General features: G+C 46.7%; 1 protein-coding gene across 1 annotated transcript; it reads right to left on the bottom strand.

Moving 5' to 3' along the window:
- Nucleotides 1-1,718: 1,718 nt before the first annotated feature.
- On the bottom strand, nt 1,719-3,675 carry Camp (cathelicidin antimicrobial peptide). The gene is made up of 4 exons (XM_057768718.1): nt 3,453-3,675; nt 2,762-2,872; nt 2,571-2,639; nt 1,719-1,916 (listed from the first exon to the last, which is right to left on the bottom strand). Exons 1-4 carry the CDS (start codon nt 3,648-3,650, stop codon nt 1,767-1,769), a joined length of 528 nt encoding a protein of 175 aa, XP_057624701.1. The 5' UTR covers nt 3,651-3,675; the 3' UTR covers nt 1,719-1,766.
- Nucleotides 3,676-20,301: the final 16,626 nt, after the last annotated feature.

Here is a 20,301-nt window from a genome sequence, read left to right on the forward strand (position 1 = left end):
AATTCGATGAGAGCAGTTCCAGACAGACCTGACCAGACACACGGAACAAATCAAAACTATTTGGTTCAGACTTGTACTAAAAGAAGGCAGATCTTGGGCTGGAGAGATGGCTCAGAGGTTAAGAGCACTGGCTGCTTTTCCAGAGGTCCTGAGTTCAATTCCCAGCAACCACATGGTGGCTCACAATCATCTGTAATGAGATCTGGTGCTCTTTTCTGGTGTGCAGGCATACATACAGACAGAATGCTGTATACATAATAAATAAGTCTTTAAAAAAAAAAAAAGGCAAATCTTGAAAGAGCTTCTGACAGAGACTCCGAGGGTAAGACCCTCGGTTATCACAAGACAGCCCACAACTGTAACTCCAGTTCAGAGGAGACATGCATTCAGCTCTCTGTAACTTGGGATTCCCTCACAGGCATTGTTTTGTTGGTAATGCCATCGTAGGTGATGGGTGTGACTTCCTCTCTCTAAGCCTGATGGGATGTTGTTCTCTCGGACTCTTCCTGAAGGAACATCTGTATGAAGTTCAACTTAGGAACTGGTGATGCCTGATGTTGACCAGGGAAGTTTCCTGAAACACAGGACCAACGGTGGGGCTGGACACTTAGCCCCAGGGTGACCAGCTGGAGTCAAAACCTTGGTGCGTTTTATGAGCCTGCTGGAGACAGGTTACCAAGCTTTAGACCCAGGGAAATCAGTCCACTCTCTGAAGGTTGTGGTTAGAGCCATAGACTTGAAGTAACCTGAGACCACTCTGGTCTTCCAGTGACTCCATCCCCTAGTACCCTTAGAGAGCTGGAGCCAAAGCCGCAGTTCCTCGGAGAACCCTTGGCATACTGGTTGGTGCAGAAGCTTGGGCCCTGCACTGACCCCTGAGGCCACTGCCCTGCAGTCCTGATGGCAGGGTGCTGTCTGGTTATGCAGGAGTCAGTAGCCTGGTATTCCTGTCGTCTGACCCCCACCCCAGTCCCACAAAACCGACTCCCAAAGTTGTCCTCTGACCTCCATACATGAGCTGTAGTATGCAGGTGTGCGCACGCACACACACACGCACGCACGCACACACAAAATTAAAAAAGAAAAAAAATAGGGGTTGGGGTTGAAGAGAGGCTCAGAGCTATTAGAGCACTGGCTGTTCTATTAGCGAGCCTGGATTTGATCCTAGCACCCACATGACTTACAGCCATCTGTAACTCCAGTCCCAGGGGATCTGATCCCTTATTCTGACCACAGGCCCACATGCAGTGCGGGCAAAATACCCACATACATAAATTTTATTTTAAAAAGTTTAAAATACATTGATTGAGTTGGTTATGGTGGCACCTTTAATCCCAGCACTGGGGAGGCAGAGGCAGGGCAAGTTCTGGAACAGCTAGGACTGTTGCACAGAGAAACTCCATCTCGAAAAATAAAACCAAAAAAAAAAAGAAAAGAAAAGAAATGTGCCACTACTGCCCTGATTTTATTACGTAGATATGATATATATAATATATAAAAATAAAATATATATGTATAAATATATATATATATTGTAATGGACCTCTTGCCCTGCTGCCTTAAATATACCTTCTAATGGAACAACTACTGTCCTCTCTCTCAAACTACTCTTCCCCCTGCCACACACACAGAGAACAAAATGATGGCTCACACATGTGAGCTCAGAGAGCCTCCAGAGTTAAAGACTAAAAGAAGACAAAAGCCATTGAGAAGTTTCCTTCACCAAATTTATTATTTTTGAAATCCAGAAACAAGCCAAGACAGGCCTACTTCTCTACCTCAGGTGTAATTTTCTGAAAAAAATCCCGGATTTTCTGGCCAAGTTTCTGAATCTTTTCACCAATCTTCAGCCCACCTCTTCGGAGAAGTCCAGCAATCCTGGCAACATTCTTGAACCGCTGGGGCTGTGTCCCAGGCTGTGGACCACGAAGAGATGGGTTCCTTGTGAGGCTGGTCCCAGGGCACCCAAGGTCCTCCCAACTAGACCACACTCAGGGCTACTCCCAGAGCCTCTGGGCCCTAGTGCAGCTTTTGGGACCCTTCACCCCAATAAAAGATGAGAACACTGGGGCCTGGGAATGGCAAGAGGCTCCCTGGGGTCTGAGGATGCTGTCAGTTTTAGCAGGACTCAGAATATCCAGTCGGGCGATGCTAAAACTCAGGTGAGATCCTCAGCTGAGCCCTGTTGAAACTCAGCAAGACCAGAGAATCCACATCCCTAACAAGTTCTGGCTAACAAAAACAAACTTACTTATTTACTTATTTATTTATTTATTTATTGGGACCAGGCTTCACATGTACCCATGTCTGGCCTGGAACTCTCTGTGGAAAAGGCTGACCTAGAACCTACAGCTGCCTCTGCCTCCCAGGTAAGTACGAGCCAGCTCTGGAGTCACGCCACTGCTCTAAGGGATGACAGAACAGTCTTGGAGCTGAAATCCAGGCACAAGGGAGGATCAAGGGGATGAGGTGGAGAACTCTCTGTTCTGGGTAGGAATAGGGAGTAACTGGTCCACAGGCTAATCCATGTCCACATCCCATCCCCACATCACCTCCTGTATCCCACTCACCCCTTTACAGCTGATGTCTGTAAAAGAATCTGTGCCCTGGTTGACTGTCGCCACACACTGCTTCACCAGCTGAGAAGAGAAAGTGCAAGGTCAAACTAGAACCCATTTGCCCTGTCGCCTAAACCCTAGCCCACTGGATGGAAATATTCCCTCAGGCGGCCGCCACCAACCACGCCGGCCCTCTGCCTTACCCCGTGTTCCCTGAAGTTGCACTGCTCAGGTGGTATCTGATACGTTGCTTTGTCACACACTGTCTCCTTCACTCTGAACCTCACATAATTGGGGGTATCTGGGTCTTCATCCTGGTCATGGGAAAAATAGGGAGACTAGTCTTGGGCCCCTTCTCAGCTTCAAGAATCAATCTCCCTGACAACCACTAACAGAGTGGCCTTCCAGCATTGCATGCTAGGTGCTGAAACAAGGCCTAGTGCTGGGGTACAGCGGGGAAGAGAAAATGAGCCCCCCCCCTTCCTTCCCACACCTCCAGTGAGTAGGCACAGCCCTCAGCCAGCTGTGAGGAAGAGCACCTCCTCCCCTTCTGGGAAGAGAGAGGAAACCAGGGCCTTCCTAGAGGATCTGGCACATACTTAGGGACCTTGAGGCTAGGCAGAACCCTTTATTGGGTATGAAAAAAAAAACAACAAAACACCTTAGAGCAAAGGAAGCCAATTCCTGAGGCCAGTGATTCCACTGTCCCTGGAATGGAGGTCCCAGGAATCACTAGAATGCGCTTGAGGGCACTTCTGCCACAGCAGGTATTCCAGGGCTGAAAACTGTCAGTCTGGAAGGCGACACAGATCTAGGGCGTGTCCTCGGAAAAGAAATGACCACACTAAAAGGGGAGGGTGCCTTGGATTAGAGCCTGCTCTTCCCCAGCCTCACCCCTGAGGGCTGAGAGTCCATGTCCAGAAGGCGGTAGAGACTGGTGTCCAGGGACTGCTGGTTGAAGTCATCCACAGCACGGAGCACAGCCTCCCTGTAGCTGAGGGTCTGGGAGAACATTAAGGGCAACACCAGGCCCAGCAGCAGCAGCAGCGATAGTGACCATCGCAGGGAAGGGTTGTCCCTCTGGGCTTGCATTGTCCCCAAGACTGCCTCCTCCAGGCCTGACAGCCTCCTTTATGCTCAGCCTGAACCTGATGCAAAAGCCCAACCAGAAGCCTTCTGCTGCTGGCTGCCTGCCAGGGCGTGTGCTGGGGCTTGCTTCAGACTTTTGTTGCCTCATGAGACTCTGGGCAGTGAGTGAGGTAGGCCTGGCATACCAGGTGAAGAAATAATTTCCCCATCTTCCTGAGATGGCCTTGGCTTCTCCCCAGCCCCAGTATAGCTCAACGGGTTAAACATCCCGAGAAAGGAAAAGCCAGTGACTATCCTAAGTCTGTCTACTCCTTGGGAATGGTCTAGACTTAGTGTCCACTGCTAAATCTCCAGCTCTAGGTACTGTCTGACTCTCGGTGGACATTTGGCCTTTGATGACAAGTGACAATGGTCACTCCACCCAGTAACCCATCCTCCCAAGGAAGAAGTTTCTCCTGCCATTCAAGACCATAACACCCTCTTCTTTGATAGTTTGGAAACACAGGGCCAAAAGGCGATGGAGACCAGCGATCAAGCACCGCTAGTTGAAGCCACACATTACAAGGGCCATGGCTTCCTAGACACATCACTAAGTCCAGCAGCAGCAGTGATACCCTCTCCTGAACCCTTCTCAGCTGCATTTCATAAAAATGTCTCTAGGGGGCTGGAGAGATGGCTCAGAGGTTAAGAGCACTGGCTGCTCTTCCAGAGGTCGTGAGTTCAATTCCCAGCAACCACATGGTGGCTCACAACCATCTGTAATGAGGTCTGGCACTGTATCCTGGAAAGTGTATATATAATAAATAAATAAATAAAAAATAAATAAAAATAAAAATGTCTCTATCGTGCAGATGTGGCCTTTAGCCCAGTCCCCGAAAGGCCGTCTATACTGAGTCTGCATTTCTACCTTCTCTTTCACTGACACTCCTGCATGCTGGCCTTTCCTGGAGCTGGCGTTTTAGTGCATGAAGGCTTAGGTTACCCTCTGTCTCCTGGAACTCCCTTTGTAGACCAGGCTGGCCTCGAACTCCCAGAGATCCACCTGCCTCTGCCTCCCGAGTGCTGGGATTAAAGGCGTGTGCCAAAAGGGCTGTTTTCTTAACATTGAGGGCTGGAGGGTTGCATCTAGGGCCAATTCTGCCCCAGGATTCAGGCCCATGGTCTGTATCTCTGAGTTCATGATTCTATAAATGTCAGGTATGGTGGCTCATGCCTATTATGTTAACACCTCGGAGGCTGAGGCAGGAAGACTACTATGAGCTCAAAGCCAACCTGGGTTAGTAAGTGAGACCCTATCTCAAAACTCCCCAGAAGAAATGTTAACTGGGGAGTAGTCATAGTCTTGCTCACAGCATACAAAGCCCCAGGTTCAAGCCCCAGCACCGGGGCTGGAGAGATGGCTCAGAGGTTAAGAGCATTGCCTGCTCTTCCAAAGGTCCTGAGTTCAATTCCCAGCAACCACATGGTGGCTCACAACCATCTGTAAAGGGGTCTGGTGCCCTCTTCTGGCCTGCAGGCATACACACAAACAGAATATTGTATACATAATAAAAAAAAAAAAAAAAAAAAGCCCCAGCACCACAGCCCCGCATAACCTGTTTAGACTGGTGCGGGCTGGTCATCACAGCACTTAGGAAATGGAGGCTGGAGGGTCAAAATTCAAGTTCATCCTTAGCTACAAGTCTGAGGTCAACTTGGGCTGCATGAAGGCCTGCCTCAAAAACAAATGAACAAATAAATTAATATTAGCATATAAAAGAAGTATGTGTCTGTGTGAACATATGCCCCATCAGTGTGGGAGCCTGAAGAAGCCAAGGGCGATGGGTCCCCTGGAGCTCGGGCGACCGTGTGTCCCCCTCCGTTGTTACTGGGAATACTGTTGAGAAGAGCGTCACCTGCTCTTCACCACTGAGCCATCCCTCCAATCCCACATCACCATATTTTCATGGGTCCTCTCACCTGACTGCTGAGTACCCGTTGCTCTAATCCTGATGGCAAAGTTGGAAGAACAACCTAATTATTCCTTCCCCCTCCTGGGACGTGCTCTTCACCCCTTCTGCATCATCGCCCTGATTTCCACTCCTTTTTCCTCCTAGAAGTTGTTACCAAAATCTCTAGGTTTCATCTCCCCTAGGTTCCACGCTCCCTGCAATCACTGGGAGGCCCCCTCAACCCCTGTCTTCAGCAGCCCACACAGCGCCATCTCCCGGCAGAGCCATCCCCGTCTTTTTCCCCACAGCTCTCATCCTAGCCCCCTGCACACCGTATGTCAGAACGCCACCCACACCCATGCTCGGACTCACTGAGCTTCTGTCCCTACACGGTGCTTTGGGTTTCTGTTGTGACTGTTTCTGTTTGTATGCGAAGGACCCAAACTGACTGAACTACGGATGCTTAATTATGTGAAGAATGCACTACTTCAATTAAGGCTTTAGTTGAAGTTGTAACATTAGGTTGGTCATTTTATTTTATAATTTTGAAACAGGTTGGACTAAAACTCTTTATGTAGCAGCCAAAGATAACCCTGAACTCCTCTGCCTCCAACCTCCAAAAGGCTGGTGTTACAGGCATTTGCCATTATACTAGCTTTTTGTTTGTCTTGTTTAAATTAGTGTGTGCATGCATGTGTGCCTCTGTGTGTGTGTGTGCACATGCACGTATGTGTCCGCCTTCCAAGTGCTGGGATTACGGATAGGCACAACCACATCCTGTTTATCTTGGTTGATTACACTTCCTGTTGGAAAGAGACACAATCCCCAATGTCAAATGCATACAAAGCAACAAGCCATTGTGAAATAAAAGAGCAATAGGGGCCAGGGAAATGGTTCAGTGGGTCCACAGAGCATACAAGCAAACGCTCCCACCTGAGTGCATTTGCACACACATACACACACACACATACACACACACATACACATTCATGCACATTCATGCACAAAATAATTTTTGTTGTTTTTTGTTGTTGTTGTTTGAGACAGGGTTTCTCTGTATAGCCCTGATTGTCATAGAACTCACTCTGTAGCTGGGCAGTGGTGGTGCACGCCTTCAATCCCAGCACTCGGGAGGAACAGGCAGGCAGATCTCTGTGAGTTCAGGGCCAAACTGGTCTACAAGAGCTAGTTTCAGGACAGGCTCAAAAGCTATAGAAAAACCCTGTCAAAAAAAAAAAAAAAACCTCACTCTATAGACCTGCTGGCCTTGAACTCATGGAGATCCACCAGTCTCTGTCTCCTGAGCACTGGGATTAAAGGCGGGTGCCCAATGAAAAAAATGTGTCTTAAAAATTCCAATATTTAGCAGGACGCGGTGGCACACATCTTTAATCCTAAAACTAGGGAAGAAGAAGTAGGTGAATCTGTGAGTTCAAGGCCAGCGTGGTCTACAAATCAAATTCAAACACAGAAAGACCTTGTCTTGGGGCTGGAGAAATGGCTCAGTGGTTAAGAGCATTGCCTGCTCTTCCAAAGGTCCTGAGTTCAATTCCTGGCAACCACATGGTGGCTCACAACCATCTATCTGTAATGAGGTCTGGTCCCCTCTTGTGGCCTGCAAACATACACACAGACAGAATATTGTATACATAATAAATAAATAAATAAAAGAATAAAAAAATTAAAAAAAAAAGAAAGAAAGACCTTGTCTTGGAAAAAAAAAAGGACTCAGAGGTCTGCCTGCCTCTGTCTAAGGCATGCGGGGATGAAAGGTGTGTGCCACCACACCTGACTAAGACACTTCTTTTTCTTGGTTTTTCTAGACCTAGTTCTTCTGTGTTGCTGTGCCTGTCCTGGAACTAGCTCTGTAAACCAGGCTGGCCTCGGACTCACAGAGATTCACCTGCCTCTGCCTCCCAAGTCCTGGGATTAATGGTGTGTGCCACCAGTGCCCAGGCTAAAGGCCATATCTTTAAGGAATTATGAATTGTCCTGGATAGTCGTGTTATGAACCTGACACCTCTGAAAACTGGGAACCTCAACTGAATGATTAGCTGTGGGCTTGTCTCTGAGGCACTTTCTTGATTGCCAGGCCACCAAGGGCAGTGCTGTCTCTGGGCGGGTGAGCCTGGTCTATATAAGGAAAGTGGATGAACATGAACCTCACACACCACAGCTGATGCAAAAGCATGAGGATTTTTATTAATTCTGTCGCGACAGGGTCCCTCAGCATTCAGGAAGCCGAGAGACCTCGAATAACTGGCACAGGCTACTTTTAAACGAGAAGGCCACAGAAGCAAGGGGGTTGTTCTTTGACTATTCTGATTGACTTATCCAAAAAGGCTATTACCAATAATTGGCTGGAGAGCTGTTGGCAGATCAGATGAGGTAAGAGGTCATTTTGACCCCATTTCCCAGGGGACCAAATCAAAACATACGTGTATGGGTAATTGTTCAGGAACTGAGTACGTGCATGTGTAGCTGTTAGGTCCTTGGTTCCCAGGGGAGGAGGGGAAGCACTATGGCATGAAGGCTGAGAGGATTCAGAATTGTCAGAAATGGTTTCAGAATTGTCTTAAAGTCTTACAGTCCTGCCCTGAGTTCCTGCCCGGCTTCTGCCCATGACAAACTGTTATTAGAGGCAAGGTGACAACTGACCCTCCCTCCCCAGTCGCTCTTGGTCATGGCGTTCATCACAGCAACAGAAAAGCAGACTAGAACATCATTCATTTGGCAGGGTTTATTTTTATTATTTTTTTAAGATTTATTTATTTATTATGTATACGGTAGTCTCAGTACTCTGCCTGCAGGCCAGAAGAGAGCACCAGATCTCATTACAGATGGTTGTGAGCCACCATGTGGTTACCGGGAATTGAACTCATAACCTTTGGAAGAGTAGGCGGTGCTCTTAACCACTGAGCCATCTCTCCAGCCCCAGTTTTTTTTTTTTTGAAAAGTTTAAAAAAACTGATTTTTTAAATGTTTCTTATAATGAAGCTTGTAAGTAAAAAAAGATGTAATAATAATAATAAACATACTTCTTTACTCTAAAAAAAAGTTAGCCAGGTGATGGTGGTACACACCTTTAATCCCAGCAGTCAAGAGGCAGAGGCAGGCAGATCTCATGAGTTTGAGGCCAGGCTGGTCTACAGAGTGATTTCCAGGACAGTCAGGACTGTTACACAGAGAAACCCTGTCTTGAAAAGCCAAAATAAATAAATAAATAAAAATAAAGTAAATAAAAAGTTAAATAATAAATAAATAGATACATAGATAGATGATTGATAGATATGCTAATCAAAACATATTTTGCACCTTAAATTATACTGAGTATAAATTTAAAAAATATTATAGTCTGGCAGGATAACTCAGCAGGTAAAGGTACTTGCTTTTAAGCCTGATTATCTGAGTTCAGTCCCCGGAACCCACATGGCGGAAGAAAAGCACTAACTCCTGCAAGCAATTTGTCTTCTTACTTCCACACATACTATGGCATGCATGTATGGGTACACACACACACAAAATAAATAAATAGAATAAAATTATTTTTAAAAGATATTTGTTTTATAGTATGAGTGTGACTGTCCATACATGTGTGCACGCACACACACAGGCACACATATTTGCACATGCATACCCGATGCAGAAGAAGGAATCAAGCCCCCTGGAATTAGGGTACAGACAATTGTGATCTGCTAGGCACCACCACTACCCGGCTAAAGTGGTTTTTAAATTACAATAAACTACAAGTATCAGAGAAGCAGTTACCTAGAACATCAGGACTGGGGTTCTCTGGATTTTTGATAAAGTTTTTAGGTGTGTTAAAGTAAAGCACAAAGCTAGGAGAGAGGATGGGCCACGGCAGTGGAGGGGTCTAGAGTCCCTGGGGCAGATTCTGGTCCCCGCTCCTCTGTGAACTGTGTGCCTTCAAGGCCTGAGCTAACTCTTGGCTTCAGGTGTTGTGAGACCTCAGTGGCTTCGCCAGGACAGGGCAGCAGCCTGGGTGAATGCTGCTGATTACACACTCAGCCCCGGGCCCGGAAGGAGAAGTGGACTTCTGCGCAACCTCGTTTCACAGTGCGGGTGTTACTCCAGTCGCTTCTTGGTCAAGCAGGCCTTGCACATCAGGCCCTCATAGCAGCGGAGAAAGGGACAATCCAAGGACATCAAGCCTCTGTTGTTCCACTGGTTCCTTCACTGGAAGCGGGACATGATGGAGCACACCTTTAATCCCAGTATTTGGGAAGCAAAGACAGGTGACTCTCTTGAATTTGAGGCCAACCTGGTCTACAGAGTGAATTTCAGGATGGGCACGATTATACAGAGAAATCCTGTCTTGAAAAAAACCAAAAAATTAAAAAAATAACCAAAATCATCCTTGAGAAAGGCCTCTGAGAATGTTGGTGAGAGACTTCGTGGAGCACACCCAGTGAAGTGGGAAGTCCCTCCCTGGCTGAATGAAAAGAGCTGTGTACTGCACACCCCTAGTGAGGTTTCTGAAACATCACCAGAAACATCCTCTGTTCTCTGTGAGTTCGAGCCCAGGCTAGTCTACATAGTGAGCTCCACGTCAACCACAAATACAGTGAGAGCCTGAATTAAAAAAAAAAAAAAAAAAAGGTGGGTGTCCCACTCCTACCCAACTGCTACCCACTGCAAAGGGAAAATGGGTTTCTGTGGTCAAGTGTCTCTGGGTACGTCCACCTCTCTCCAGGGCAGGTCCCATGCCCAGAAGTAGTTAGCAAATACAAAACGGAACTCAGTGGTATTTTTTGTGAACTTTTTGGTTTCATTTTGCCTTGTTTGACTTTTTGTTTTTGTTTTTTGTCTTATTGGTGTTTTCCTTGTTTGGTTTTCTTTTTTGTATTTTTGTGTGGCTTTTTGTTTTTGTTTCTTGAAAAAGAGAGAACATAGAGTTGGATGGTTAGGGAGGTGGAGAGGATCTGGGAGGAAATGAAGGAGAAAAACGTGATCAAAATTTAATGTGGCCTGGTGGTGGTGGTGGCGCACGCTTTAAATCTCAGCACTCAGGAGGCAGAGGCAGGAGGATCTCTGGAGTTCGAGGCCAGCTTGATCTACAAGAGCTAGTTCCATGACAGGCTTGAAAGCTACAGAGAAACCTTGTCTCGAAAAACCAACAACAAAAATATTGTTATGAAAAAGTTTAAGACTATTACATTGTAAAAAATAAAAAAAGAAGCAATAAAGACATATTTTTCAAGGCAAGTGTAGTAGCCCACATCTTTAATCCCAGCATTTGGGAGGCAGAGGCAGGCAGATCTCTGTATGTTCAAAGCCAAGCTGGTCTACATAGTGGGTTCCAAGACTCCAGAGCTACACAGTTAAGACTCACTGTCTCAAAAACAAAACAAACCATAAAACTATTTTTCAGTGGGGTTGGGGGCTCAGTTAGCAGAGTGCTAACTCAGCACAGGTAAGCCAAGAACGTACATGCTGAGCGTGGCCACACAAACCTGTAATCTCAGCACTCTCTCGGGAGGCAGAAGCGGGAAGGTCAGGGGTTTTAAGGCCAGCCTGAGCTACTTGGAAAACACCCTCCACCTTGCCCTACCCCACAATAAAATCAAGAAAGGATTCCTTAAATGAGTGAGCATATCAAGATAACCAAGGTTTACATCTGGCACCACTGTCAGAGGTAGAGAATTTCCTATCATGCACAGAGCCCTCTGTTCAATCTCAGCTCTTAAAACATCTGCTTGAATGCCACAGGGTGCACTGGGCTAACCAGCACCAACCCTGCACTCCAGCAATGGGAGTCTGTCCAAATCACATGAGGGCAATCTTTTCAACATCCTTCGGAAGTCCTGCTGGGAACTGGGGACAATTTTGGTCCCAACCTACCCACCTGCTAAGCCCTCTCTCCACCCTACTAGGAACCATTAGTGGAAAGGAACAGAACAACATTTGGTCTCCCGCTCCCCAGTCCTGACTCATGAACCCGGCCCACACAATCGCAGCCTCAGAAGCCCAATAGCCACTGGTTTCCAGGGACATGCGCCCTGAGAGATGCCTGAGGCCGGGTCTTAACCAAACTAAGTGTAAAACCCCCAGTCCTGGACCTTCCTTCACTCACCAATAGGAAACGCCCGTTGCCCTCTGGAAAGGGAAGAGGAAAAGCTGCTTAGGGTGAGGGTGAGGGGTAGGAAAAGGATGAGACTTGGGAAGTCTTGGGCACCAGCTACAGAACTGCCCAGAAGAGTAAGGCTCCAGAATGGTTAACTTCTCTCCGGGGACAAGAAAGCCTGTGTGCTCCCTCAGGTCAGTGCCAACGCTGACAGAACCTAGTCAAGTATCTATGCTCAGAATAGCCACTCAGTCGTAATCCAGATGCACACATCTGTCCCCAGATCACATAACCTGGCCAAAAAGAGACTCACAAGGAGTCAGAGAGCTGGTGACATGGCGCTTGCCACCAATCTCGACAACCTTTGTGAAAGGAGAGGACCAACTCCAGAAGGCAGTTCACTACCTTCCACATGTACCCTTTGCGCACACACACACACACACACACACACAAATAAACTGAACTTAAAAACAATTTTAGGCAAGGCATGGTGGCGAACACCTTTAATCCCAGCACTCCAGAGACAGAGGTAGGGGATCTGTGTGAGTTTGAGGCCAATGAACAAAGAGTAATCAGAAGAATTACAAGGCAATCCGTTCACTAGAATGGCCAAGAGGGCACCAGTCAGGTAAGCTCACAGGAGAGTAACAGGGCTGAGATGGCTGGAGCCTTTCCCAGACTGGCCCTCAGAGTGACTGTTGAGACCACCTAGAGAGAGGACGCTTTTCCTGGAGGCAGATAGACACAAGGCTCCAAGAGGCCATAATTGTCACTTGAGGAGCCTGAAGATAAGAAAATCCTTGTGCTAGCCAACACCCCTTCAGTACAGGCCTAATCCAGTTTTTAAGTTTCTGACTACACACACACACACACACACACACACAGAGTCGAGGCCAGGCACAAGTCCATTCTGCTTCACAGCTCCACGGAATCAGCAGGGGCTTATATAAGATGAAGCAGGAACTTCTCAGACAGCGCTCCCTGCAGCACGGTTCTCTGTGTAAAGAGCCCATCACTCAAGGAAGTCTGAGAGCCTCCCTTGCTGTTTCTTAGCCTCTCAACACACAGTTCATTAAAGAGCCAGAGGAACGCTACAAAAAGCGAAACCGTTTTCCTTGATTAGCCCCTGGTTCTCTCAACTCTGCCCCTTTCCACAGAACACACCTAACAGACGGCAATGGGTCCAGCCTCCATTCCCACTGAGGAAGGAATGGCTCAAGAATACAAAGGGGCAGATCACGGGCACTGACTTCCACCCTCACCTTGCCATTCCCATTCCCCCCACGAAGCACCTCACCTAATGTGAACATTTGTCAACCAGCTACGGGCAGATGAAGAAAGAGAGGAGGGACCGGAGACAGGAGGGAGCCCCAGGAAACCATGCCGCACACCAAGGCCCAAGGCTTGAGAAAGGCAAGGGCATGGTGAAGACATCGCAGAGCCCAGTTTCCCGGTCTCCAGCTCCTCCTTGCTCCCAGCACATATTTCCCCTCTTCTAAGTGGGGCAGAGAAACAGCACTCAATAGAGGAAGTTATAAGGAGTGCTTCGCTGCTTCTCAGGACTTCCAACTTTCAGGAGAATCCCAGTCCTTGGTGGGTGGTGTAGTTACTCACATCTGTAATCTCAGCACTCAGAAGCCAGAGTTGTGATTGCCATGAGTTGGGAGCCTATATAGCAAGATCCTGTTTCAGAGAATCACGTCTCTCAGAAAGTCCACTGCTGGACATTCACTTTGCTGTAGGATATATGAGTATAGTGTTACAAACACCATACTTAGGTTAGCATGAGTCAGGTGGGAGACACGGAGGGTCAGCAAGTGAATATACCGAATTTAGACTGCTTTTTTCATGACTAGGAACTGAACTCGGAGCCTCACACACACTAGGCAAGTGCAGACTTCTGAGAAGGACGCATACTACATGGCTGTCCTCTCTTGTTAGCACCGTGAATGGGTGGATTATGACAAAACTGAGACCAGCAGTGGTCAAGATGCTGCCTCATAAGATAAATGGCCAGAAGAAATTAATAACATAGCTGCAGCCGGGCAGTGATGGCCGACCTTAAATCCCAGTACTTGGGAGAGAGAGCAGGCAGGTCTCTGTGAGTTATGAGACCAGCCTGGTCTACAGAGCTAGTTCCAGGATAGCCAAGGAAGACTACATACACAGAGAAACCCTGTCTTGAAAAACCAAATCAAACCAAACCAAACCACCCCCCCCCCAAAAAAAAAACCAATATAGCTGGGGGCTCCCAGCCCTGAGCATGTCCCTCCCTGAAGTGGGACATGAACTCAGATCCCAGGAATCAGTGTGCATTTATTTTCCCATCCATGCATTTAGCTTTCAGCCAAGACTACAGCTCTTTTCAGTTCAAAAGAATATTCGCCAGAGGGAAACGAGCGCCCTCTCGTGGTCTGCCTGGGTCTAGAGGAAAAGACCTCGATCTCAGAAGAGGAAAGGCCTAAGGACGAACCATCATCACTCCCAAAACTAACTTTGTCTATCTTTCCCAAGAAAGCAGGAAGAAGGGTGATGGCTCCACAGAGACCTTACGGCCCCCTGCCTTCAGGATCATGTTTACACGTTTGGTCCTCATTCACTACACAAACATTTCTCCTGCTCTTAGGCTGTTGCTGGTCATGCTGCCCCAAAGGAGCACCCAGCTGTCTTCTCCCCTAAGCCTGATTCCCACCCTGGAGAAGCCAAAGGGCTCTCTCTAGTACATCCTCTCTAAAAGCCAATCCTTATTCTTTTCAGAGCAATTGGGGAAATGAATACAGTCTTGAGAATGGCGCCGTGGGAGCAAGGCTGAGCAGATGTCTCTGGCAGGAAGTGGTCAGCTGTTTCTGATGGTGGCTGCTGGATGAAGTAAGACCAGGACCGCAGATTGCCTGCTGAATTCAACAAATGAAGGCCCCCTGGAGAATACGACAAAAAGCCCTTTCCGCTGACTGGAGAGAGCAAATGTTTGACTAGATGGGGCACAAGAGGAAATGGGATAAATTAAAGCGACAACTGGGGAAAGGGTGTCCTGAGGACAGAACCTGTGAGTGTGTGCTCTGCTGCTGAGCCACGTACCCAGCCATGGAGAAATAAGGCTGAAAGGGAAGTGTCAAGAGAAGATGAGTTTGTTATTGTTGTTTGTTTGTTTGCTTTTTTTTTGGAAGAAGAGTTTCTCTGTGTAGTATTGGCTCTCCTGGAACTCCCTTTGTAGACCAGGCTGGCCTCGAACTCACAGAGATCCCCTTGCCTCTGCCTCCCGAGTGCTGGGATTAAAGCATGCACCAACTGCTACACAGAGGTGGTTTTTACTGTTGTTGCTTTGGCTGTTGTATTGGGATGGAAAGTGTCTTGGGCATGCTGAGTTTTCGTGTTCTACCTCTCAGCTACACCCCAATCTTTGCTTTAAAAACTATAAACTTCATTTCAATGAACTATCTCATTGAAATATGCCAGTCAAGTACTGAAGAGATGGCCCAGCAGTTGAGAACATGAATCACTCTTACAGAGGATCCAAGTTTGATTCCCAGCACCCATGTTGGTTGGCTCACAACTGCCTGCAACTCCAATTCCAAAGAATCTGACACCCTCTCCCAGCCTTTGTGGACACCTGTACTAACATGCGTATGCACACACACGCAAACATATAAACACATAATTTAAAATAATAAAATGTGGCTGGGAGTGGTGCACACACTTTTAAATCCCAGCACTTGAGAGGCAGAGGCAGGTGGATCTCTGAGTTTGAGGCCAGCCTTATCTACAAAGCAAGTTCCAGAACAGTCAGGGCTACGCAGAAAAACCCTGACTCAAAATAAATAAATACATAGATAAAATAATAACTGTTTGAGTGGAGGCTTCACCCCAAGCACCACCACCCCCAGTTGCCTTGGTCCAGACCCCACCCATGAGAAAGCCTCCCAAATGATGACTCCTCCCCAGAGGTGCTTAAGACTATTCTCACAGGGGCTGGAGAGATGGCTCAGTGGTTAAGAGCATTGCCTGCTCTTCCAAAGGTCCTGAGTTCAATTCCCAGCAACCACATGGTGGCTCACAACCATCTATAATGAGGTCTGGTGCCCTCTTCTGGCCTGCAGACATACATGCAGATAGAATATTGTATACATAATAAATAAATAAATATTAAAAAAAAAAAGACTATTCTCACAGGGTATTTAAATTGCCTCCCAGAGAACAAACACGTGGTTTTCCGGTCTTCCTTTCCTCTCTGGGGTGCTGGAAAGCCACCGGGGAGTGTTGTATCCATTAAACTTGAGCCTTTTCTAATTCGGTTTGATTTGGTCTGATTCGGATTATTGCGCCGGTGGAGAGACTTATTGGGGTGCAGAAACTTTTGAATAACAATAATAGTAAATCTAATCTTAGAATTTATTTTTATTTTATGTGTATGAGTGTTTTGCCTGCATGTACATACATGCACCACATGTAAGCTTGGTGAAAACAGAGATCAGAAGAGGGCAACGGATCCCCTGGAGCTAGAGTTACAGATAAGGTTATGAGCAGCCATATGTGTTCGGGGAGCCTAGCCTGGGTGCTCAGCAAAGGCAGTAAGTACTCTTAACTGCTGAACCATCTCTCCATCCCCAATAAAATAAATCTTTAAGGGCAAAAAGAAAAAAATATGCCAGTCAGGTCCATGCCTAGTATGAGAAGCTTTTGTAATTTCAGCTTCTCAGAAGACTGAAGCTGGAAAAGGCCAGCCAAGGCAATTTAACAAAACTCTGGTGTTTTAAAATAAAAAGTGACAGCAGGGCTGGGGAGGGAGCTCAGCCAGTTTTGGCCCAGCGCTCACTACCCCACACAGTCACATTCAGCCCAGACAACTATGCATGAAGCCCTGCAAAACCACACACTTAAAACATTATGATTTGTTTGTTTTTCAAGGCAAGATTTCTCTGTGTAGCTCTGGCTGTCCTGGAACTCACTCTGTTGACCAGGCTGGCCTCGAACTCACAGAGATCTGCCTGCCTTTGCCTCCCGAGAGTGGGATTAGAGGCCTGCACCACCACCGCCTGGAGACCCTGCAGTTTCTATTGTGAACTTTGTAAAGAACATCTTAGTGTCCCAACTGTCAGAAGGTTGCACATTTACCAGGCTCTAAATTCAATCCCAGATTTATTTTTTAAGCCATTTCACATGAGATAGCGAGCAAATCATATATGTAAAGATTAATGAACTCCCATGATTTGAAGAAACTCAGATAACCAGAGCAGCAGAATGGGGTGCTGAGCCATGGCTCTGAAGTTAAGAGCACTGACTGCTCTTCCAGAGGACCCAGGTTCAATTCCTAGTACCTACTTGACAGCTCACAACCATCTGTTTTTCCAGTTCCAGGGAACCTGACACTCTTCCAACTCCAGCAGGCACCAGGCATGATGTAGTGCATGGACACAAATACAGGCAAAATACTTGAGACACATAAATTCTTTTAAAAGAAAAGAAGGGCTGGAGAGATGCCTCAGTGGTTAAGAGCATTGACTGCTCTTCCAGAGGTCCTGAGTTTGATTCCCAGCAACCACATGGTGGCTCACAACCATCTATAATGAGATCAGGCATACATGCAGGCAGAATAGTGTATACATAATAAATAAATAAATCTTGTAAAAATTTCAAAAAAGAAAGAAAGAAAGAAAGAAAGAAAACAGAATGTACTTGGGAAAGAAAGGCAGAGAGATAGATCATTGTGAGTTCCAGACCATCGTGGTCTACATAGCAAGCAACAAGTTCCAGGCCAGCCAGAGTTATATAGTGAGATCCTGTCTCAGAAAAGTAAAATATAAGTAAATAAATAAATAAAAGTTGGGTTGGGCAAAGCTCAGATGATTCTGCAAAAATAACATGTGCTATACTCAGGAGATAGAGGAGGAAGCTCACAAGTTCAATGCCAGAGCTGGAGAAATGGCTTAGCACTGACTGCTCTCCCAGCTTCAATTCCCAGCACCCACATGACAGCTCACAGCTGTCTGTAATCCTGTTCCAGGGACTCTGATTCCCACATACAGACATATTTGCAGGCAAAACACCAATGTATATAAACTAAAAATAAATTATATTAAAAGAAGTTCAATGTCACCCTTAAATAGGTAAGGAGTTCAAGACCAGCCTGAGCTGGAAACCCTTTCTCCAAAAAGAATGGAAGAAAAAAGGGGGGGGGCAGTTAGGCTGGTTCAACAGGTAAAGGTCTGGCCACCAAGCCTGGCAACTTGAGTCTGCCCCTCAGGACACGCATGAAGGAAGGAGAAAACTTCCTTCCAGGAGGCATCCTCTAATTCCACACGCATGCTGCGACAGACGACTGCTAACCTTCACAGATGAAATGAATAAATAAATATAAAAGGAAGGAAGGAGGGAAAGAAGAAAGGCAGGCAGGCCAAGGAAATCATCTTCCAAGGCTGTACTCCCTTCTCTTGTCCCTGAGGCCTCAGGCTCAGGACCGCCCAGTTGGACTAGCTGGTCTCCTGGCTCCTCAGACTTCTCCTTTCCTCAAGCCCACAGCAAATCTGATCCCGTATCTCCATCTCCACACCCTTTGCTGACGTTTCCTGGTCGAACCCCTTATCAAAACCTACGCCCTTCAAGTATTGTCTCTTTCCCCAGTGTGGGTCCCTGGCAGCCACTCCCAGTCAATGGCAACTCAGCCGGAGTCACATTCCTTCTCCCCCTGCAGGCCGCCTAGGGTGCTCTTCTCCTTAGAGAGTTCTCCCCACCCCCAAATGACCCTTTTCTAGGAACTCACCCCTCCCAGCTTGCTCAGTGCCCTAGAGGAAGGCATCCTTCCCTCCCAATGGGCCTCCTGAGAAACCCTGGATTCCCCAAACAGCAGAACTTCCCAGGGCAGACCCCAGCACGCGGCACACAAGCACCCAGAGGAAGGTCATTCTCCAGGAGGGTGGGACAGCCCTGGAGCAGAAGTTATCATTTTCCAGATTGGTCCCTCAGGGATGCCAGCGAAAGAAGATTAGCAATTTGCGGGATTTCCGACAGTGCTGGGCTCAAGACGGCATCTTAATCAGGATTGCGTAATCATGCATTCTTGTCCTCTACTTAAACCTAAAGTACAGGTCAGTACCCCAAGACAGACAGGGCAGTGGACTTCTTCATATTCTTCTTTCCAACTTGGTCATATTGAATAAATCTCTGTGTATTTTACTTGTCTCTTTAATTGACTCACTAAGACACTAGAGGCAAAGTGTGGCTAATGGCTCTACCCAAAAAACTCAAGTTAACTTTTGTGGGTTTTTTGTTTTGTTTTGTTTTTGACACAAGGTTTCAATATGTTACTCAAACTGGTCTTGGATTTGAGGTTCCCATGCTTCAGTTTTCCAAAGGCTGGAATTACAGCCATGCACCTGGTAAAATTCATTTTATTTTAAATCTATTTATGTATATGAAGGTTTTGCTTCCATGTATAGATGTGCACCACAGGTATGGCTGGTGCCCACAGAAGTCAGAAGAGGGTGTCTGATCTCCAAGAACTGGAGGTAGAGATAGTTGTGAGCCGCGATGTGGGTACTAGGAACCAAACCCAGATCCTCTACAAGAGCAACAAATGTTCTTAATCACTGAATCATTTCTGTAGGCCCTTATTTTACTTTTTGAGACAGGTCTCATTGTATTCCAGGCTAGCTTTAAACTTACTATGTAGATAAAGATGACTTTAAACTTACGATCCTCCTGCCTCTACCTCACAGATCCTGGGATTACAGGCATGCACCCTAAGGCTGTGCCTGGGGTTTTATGTGGTACTGGGAACTGAAACCAGGAACCACTCTACCAGCTGAGCTTCATCTTAATCCCACTGGCCTGCTGATAAAATGTTTTGCTTATGTTGAGACAGGGTATCTGGAACTCGCGATGTAAACCAAGCTCTATGAAACTCATAGAGACTTGACTGCTTCTGCCTCCAGAGTATTGAGATTAAAGCAAAGACTTGCACTACCACTCCTGGAAAAAAACTTTGATACCTATTATTTTTTGTACTTTCAGTCATTTAAAAACATACAAAAGTTTCTACTTTTTACCCACCTTTTTTTTCCTTTCTTCCTTCTCTCCTCCCCCCCCCCCCCCCCCCCCCCCCCTCTCTCTCTCTCTCTCTCTCTCTCTCTCTCAAGACAAGGTCAAACTACACATCTCTGGCTATCCCGGAACTTACTCTGTAGAGCAGGCTGCCCTTGAACTCGCAAGTGCTGGAATTAAAGGTGTGCCCAAGTCCCGCTCATTTGTTTTTGGTTTTTGTTTGTTTGTTTTCAAGACAGGGTTTCTCTGTATTGCCCTGGCAGTCTTGAAACTCCCTTTGTAGATTAGGCTGGCCTCGAACTCACAGAAATCCATCTGCCTCTTCCTCCCAAGAGCTGGGAGTAAAGATGTGCACCAACACACCCAGTAAGCACTGGGGCTCTCTGTATAGCCCAGGCTATCTATAAACATCTCCATCTCCCAAGTGTACACCACCATGCCTAATTCAAGACAGTAAATGTTTTTAAATATTTATTTATTTATTTATTTATTTATTATGTATACAATAGTCTATCTGTATGTATGTCTGCAGGCCAGAAGAGGGCAACCAGAACTCATTTCAGATGGTTGTGAGCCACCATGTGGTTGCTGGGAATTGAAC

This window comes from Chionomys nivalis, chromosome 4 (assembly GCF_950005125.1).
Source record: "Chionomys nivalis chromosome 4, mChiNiv1.1, whole genome shotgun sequence".
NCBI classification, from domain to species: Eukaryota; Metazoa; Chordata; class Mammalia; order Rodentia; family Cricetidae; genus Chionomys; species Chionomys nivalis.

Bases quoted from the DNA above. Each gene is read 5' to 3' on its own strand.
- Camp (XM_057768718.1), bottom strand. From the start codon at position 3,650: ATGCAAGCCCAGAGGGACAACCCTTCCCTGCGATGGTCACTATCGCTG. The intron at 2,640-2,761 runs GTAAGGCAGAGG...TTCTCTTCTCAG, and splicing joins GCAACTTCAGGGAACACGGG to CTGGTGAAGCAGTGTGTGGC. The intron at 1,917-2,570 runs GTGAGTGGGATA...CGTGGTCCACAG, and splicing joins CAGACATCAGCTGTAAAGGG to CCTGGGACACAGCCCCAGCG.